General features: G+C 57.7%; 1 protein-coding gene across 1 annotated transcript in view; it reads right to left on the reverse strand.

The window, feature by feature from the left end:
• PPFIA3 (protein tyrosine phosphatase, receptor type, f polypeptide (PTPRF), interacting protein (liprin), alpha 3) overlaps window positions 1–4676 on the reverse strand; it is a 27097-nt gene that overhangs the window by 17766 nt on the left and 4655 nt on the right. Inside the window, exons 6-13 of the mRNA XM_011946527.1 lie at window positions 4286–4432; window positions 4063–4197; window positions 3612–3695; window positions 3327–3458; window positions 2791–2853; window positions 2577–2656; window positions 1579–1723; window positions 600–787 (exon numbers count right to left, since the gene is read on the reverse strand). Coding sequence (XP_011801917.1) covers window positions 600–787; window positions 1579–1723; window positions 2577–2656; window positions 2791–2853; window positions 3327–3458; window positions 3612–3695; window positions 4063–4197; window positions 4286–4432 — 974 coding nt within the window. The remainder of the gene's footprint in view (window positions 1–599; window positions 788–1578; window positions 1724–2576; window positions 2657–2790; window positions 2854–3326; window positions 3459–3611; window positions 3696–4062; window positions 4198–4285; window positions 4433–4676) is intronic.

Here is a 4676-nt window from a genome sequence, read left to right on the forward strand (position 1 = left end):
CTCAGCCTCCTGAGTAGCTGGGACTACAGGCGCCTGCCAAAATGCCCAGTTAATTTTTTGTATTTTAGTAGAGATGGAGTTTCACCATGTTAGCCAGGAGGGTCTCGATCTCCTGACCTCATGATCCGCCTGCCTCGGCCTCCCAAAGTGCGGGATTACAGGCGTGAGCCACCGCGCCCGGCCCGGAGGTGAAGGTTTTGATTAGGGCATTAGGATGAGATTCTTGGTGCTTGAGGTTGGGAACCTTGTGTTGTCTTGAGATTCTTAGGGTAGTGGGAGACTCTGGGCACTCGTTATGTGAAACCACAAAATTGATGGCGTAATGGAAGATTCTTGATGCATTGAGAGGAACTGGGGTATTTTGGGGTGCAGTCTTTGGTGTGTTGGGGAATGGTGAGTACTGGCTGGGGGTATATGTGTAGGTAGCACATAGAAGACTTCTGAGTGTATCTTAGGGGATGCCTGGACAGTAGAGTGAGTATTGGGCTGGAAGAATTCCTGTGGATAGTGTAAGAGGAGATGGACTCAGGCTTTCAGGTCTCCAGAGCCAAAAGGGCTGTGGAGTCAGCTGAAGCAGGACAGGGCGGGCCAGGGCTCACTTGATCTCCTTGTTGATGGCCTCCAGCTGCTCCTGAAGCATGATGGCCAGCGTCTGCACGTCAGCCTGCCCACTGGGGGACAGCAGCTCGGCCCCAAACATCCCCTCTGTCTCCTCCTCATCTGAGCCATCCAGCTCCCCAGGGAACGGGGGTGGTATGGAGCCTGCAGGGGCAGACCGCTCCCAATCCTGTCCCTGTGTGGGGACAGAGTGACATCAGGTGGGTGGGGGCCGAGGTTGGCGCTGGGTCTTAGCTCATGATCCTGACCTTTCCTAACCTCATTGATGCTTTTCCCAGCCCAACTTTATTTCTTTTTTTATTTTTTCTTGAGACAGTGTCTCTCTCTGTCGCCCAGGCTGGAGTACAGTGGCGCAATCTCGGGTTACTGCAACCTCTGCCTCCCAGGTTCGAATGATTCTTCTGCCTGTCTCCTCAGTAGCTGGGATTACAGGTGCCCGCTACCACGCCCGGCTAATTTTTGCATTTTTCCTAGAGACGCCATTTTGGCAAGGCTGCTCTCAAACTCCTGACCTCAAGTGATCCGCCTGCCTCAGTGCCAGCAAGTGTTGGGATTACAGGCATGGACCCCCCTGCCCGGCCTCCAACTTCTCTTGACAGGTCCCTGTCCTTGATCCCTCCCCGAACCCTCTCCAAGCCACGCCCACAGCCATGACTCCATTCCTGCCCCTGATTCCCATGACTCAGCTGGCTCACCTAACCTCGCCTACTCTGGGATTCCATACGCCCCTCCCAGTCCCATCATCATTACTCTCAGGTTCTCACCAGGTGGCAGGATATCCACACGAGACATGCAGGCAAGAGGGTTGCAGGGAAGGAGAGAAGAAAGGGTGAGTGGGTGAGTCCAGGAGATCCTGCCTCTCAACTCAGCTTCCTCCCGGAGTGCCACGGATTTAGCTCCACTTCCTACCGCTGCCCACCCAAGCCCTGCTCAGTCCAGGCTCCAGAGGCAGCTGCTGACCTTGGAGGGCTCCTCCTTGACCCCCGACCAGCGGCCCCTCTTGCCTGCCCGACCACTGCCAGCCACATAGGGATCCAGGTGGGCACCAGAAGGTAATGTGGGTGCCTGAGAGTAACGGAGCTCCAGGGCACTGCCAGGAAGAGACCTGTGGGCGTGAGGAAAGCAGTCAGGGACCAAGGGGTCAGGAAAAGGGCACAGAGGTAAGGGGTCACAGAGACAGACCTAGGGCCAGGGCCCTGAAGTCAGGGTCAAGGGGCCAGGCCTGGTGACTCAGGCCTGTAATCCCAGCACTTTGGGAGGCCGAGGTGAGCAGATCACTTGAGGTCAGGAGTTCGAGACCAGGCCAACATGGTGAAGCCCCATCTCTACTAAAAATTAAAAAATTAGCTGGACATGGTGGTGGGTTCCTGTAATCCCTGCCACTCTAGAGGCTGAGGCAGGAGAATCACTTGAACTGGGGAGGCAGAGGTTGCAGTGAGCTGAGATCGTGCCACTGCACTCTAGCCCGGGCAACAGAGCGAGACTCTGTCTCAAAAGAAAGAAAAAGTAAATAAATAAAGTCAGGGTAAAAAACCAGAGGGGGCTAAGCGTGGTGGCTCACATCTGTAATTCCAGCACTTTGGGAGGCCAAGGCGGGAGGATCACTTGAGGTCTGGGGTTCCAGACCAGCCTGGCCAACATGGCAAAACCCCGTCTCCACTAAAACTACAAAAATTAGCCGGCTGTGGTGGCATACGCCTGTAGTCCCAGTTACTCCAGTGGTTGAGGGACGAGAATCGCTTGAACTTAGGAGGTGGAGGTTGCAGTGAGCCGGAATTGTGCCACTGCATTCCAGCCTGGGTGGACAGAGTAAGACTCTGTCTCCAAAAAACAAAACAAAACAAAAAAAACCAGAGGGATCAGTAGAAGTCTCGGGAGGATAGGAAGTGGGGATTAGAAGGGAGGAGCTTGGCCAACGGGGCTCCATGGTGGAGGCAGGGCAGGAGGGCTGCTGTCACCTGGAGTAGGAGGATGGTGGCCTCCCCCGCAGCTGGTCGATCTCCATCTGCATCCGTTCCATTTCGGCCAAGAGCTGCTCCTGGGGGCCGGTGTTGGAGGTGTCGGGTTAGAATCTGCTCCATCCAGGAGGAACAGACCCTGCCAGACTTGCGGATCCTAGCCTCAGCAAACACTGCCCCAACTTCCTCCTCCTGTCCCCTCAGGGCCCCCTACCTTGTTTAGCAGCAGTTCATCCTGAAGCTTCTTCATGTTGGCTATCTCCTCGCTCAGGGAGTTCTGTGGAGACAGAGGTGAAGTGAGGGAGTGGGACCTGAGAGGGGCACGCCCGTGGGGCTGTAGGCACCTCCCAATGCACACAGACAGGCCTGAGGGGACCCAGGAGGAATGAGATGGGCAAATGGTGAGTTTCGGGGGAGCAGGGACAACGATGTTTCTGGGGAGAGAAGCCCCGGGATGCAACACCCTGTGCAATCTCAGAGGGTTCAGGGTTTGGGGGTCCATGAGGTTGGAGGCTTTGGGCAAAGTCAAGGACTTGCGGCATGGGTGCCCTAGAATTCGGCTCTTGGAACGTCTAGAATAGGTGAAAAAGCGGGTCTGGGCAATACAGCAGAGAAGGCTGCCCAACTCAGGATGCCGGGGTTTAGGGAGGCCTCCGATAACAGATCTGAGAGAAAGGCCTGGGGCCTCAGGATTCCAGCAAGAGGTAGTCCCAGAATTCCACGTCCCGCAGTCCTGGATGGGGGGCGCACCTTCTCCTCCAGCGCCCCCATGCGCTCCTTGAGGTGAAGCTGTAAACGCTCGTTGGACTCGCTCAACAGCTTGTCCACCGTCTCGGACAGCCGCTTATTGTGGTCATCGTTCATCTTTTCCCGCTGCCGGGCCTGTGCAAAGCAGAGCGGGACGGGCGTGCTCAAGCTCATCCTGCCCAGACCACCGCCCTTGATCTAAGCCCCGCCCCCGGGCCCCCAGCCTCCTCATTAAGCTCCGCCCCAGCCTCGAAGCCCCACCCTCTGTGCTGTCTTCCACCCCCTCACCCGCTGCAGCTCTTGATTCTTCTCTTCCAGCTGGGCCTCCAGCTGCCGAAGCCGCTCCTCGAAATTCCCATGACGTTCCTCAGCCTAGAGGATGGAACTCATGGCGTGTGACTTACCCTTCCAGGATCAGAGGGCTCCTCCCCTGCAGCTATGAGTCAGGCCCCACCCCTGCGCCTAGTCCACTTTTTCAGGACCTATTCCTTCCCTCTCAGGTTCCAGGCCACCCGTCCTTTCAGTCCAGGCTAGAGAACCCGGCTCCCATCCGTCCCGCGTGCAAACCTCCAGGCCCTCCTCATTCCAAGTCCTGTCACTTTCCCAGCCCCTAGGCCCCACACTTTCCCCCAAATCCAGGGTTCTGACCTCGCTCCTACCTCTCCAGATCTGCGACCCTGCCTCCTCTAGGCCCCACCCCTTCCCCCACGCAAGGTCGCGACCCAAGTCCTCCCGGCACCTTGTTGAGCGCCGCCACGCGCTGCGCTAGCTGCGCCTCTATCTCGGGCAAGGTCTCCGCCTTCTGCAGCGTCTGCTGCAGCTTCTGTTTGGCATCGTCCAACCACTCGGCCAGCTGACGGCTCTTCTCTTCACTCTGGGGGAGGGAAAGGCGGGGGAGGGGACGGGCTGCGTCACCTGGGCCCCGGCGCCGCCCCATCGCCCCTCCCGGGCTGCGCCCCCACCTGCCGATACAGTGACTCCTTGCTAGCTAACTCGTTCTCCAGTTTGTCGTTGGCGTCGTGCAGAGACGTGGCCTCGCGCTGGGCGCTCAGGTAGCGCTTCTCCAGCGTCGTAATCCGCTCCTCCATATCTTCCCTCTGGGCCAGCGCCTGCGGAGGTGGCAAAGGGCCCCATGGACTGCGAGCCCCTGGGGTAGCAGATGGGGCATCCCCTTGTTTCCTGGTAAACAAAGTGCCCTGACACAGGAGTCAGAATGGTGGTATCACACCTGCTAAGAGCTCCCAGGACTAGCCCATCCTTTTTTTTTTTTTTTTTTTGAGACGGAGTCTCGCTCTGGCCCAGGCTGGAGTGCAGTGGCGCTATCTCAGCTCACTGCAAGCTCCACCTCCTGGG

Source organism: Colobus angolensis, unplaced genomic scaffold (assembly GCF_000951035.1).
Source record: "Colobus angolensis palliatus isolate OR3802 unplaced genomic scaffold, Cang.pa_1.0 Scaffold25, whole genome shotgun sequence".
Taxonomy (NCBI): domain Eukaryota; kingdom Metazoa; phylum Chordata; class Mammalia; order Primates; family Cercopithecidae; genus Colobus; species Colobus angolensis.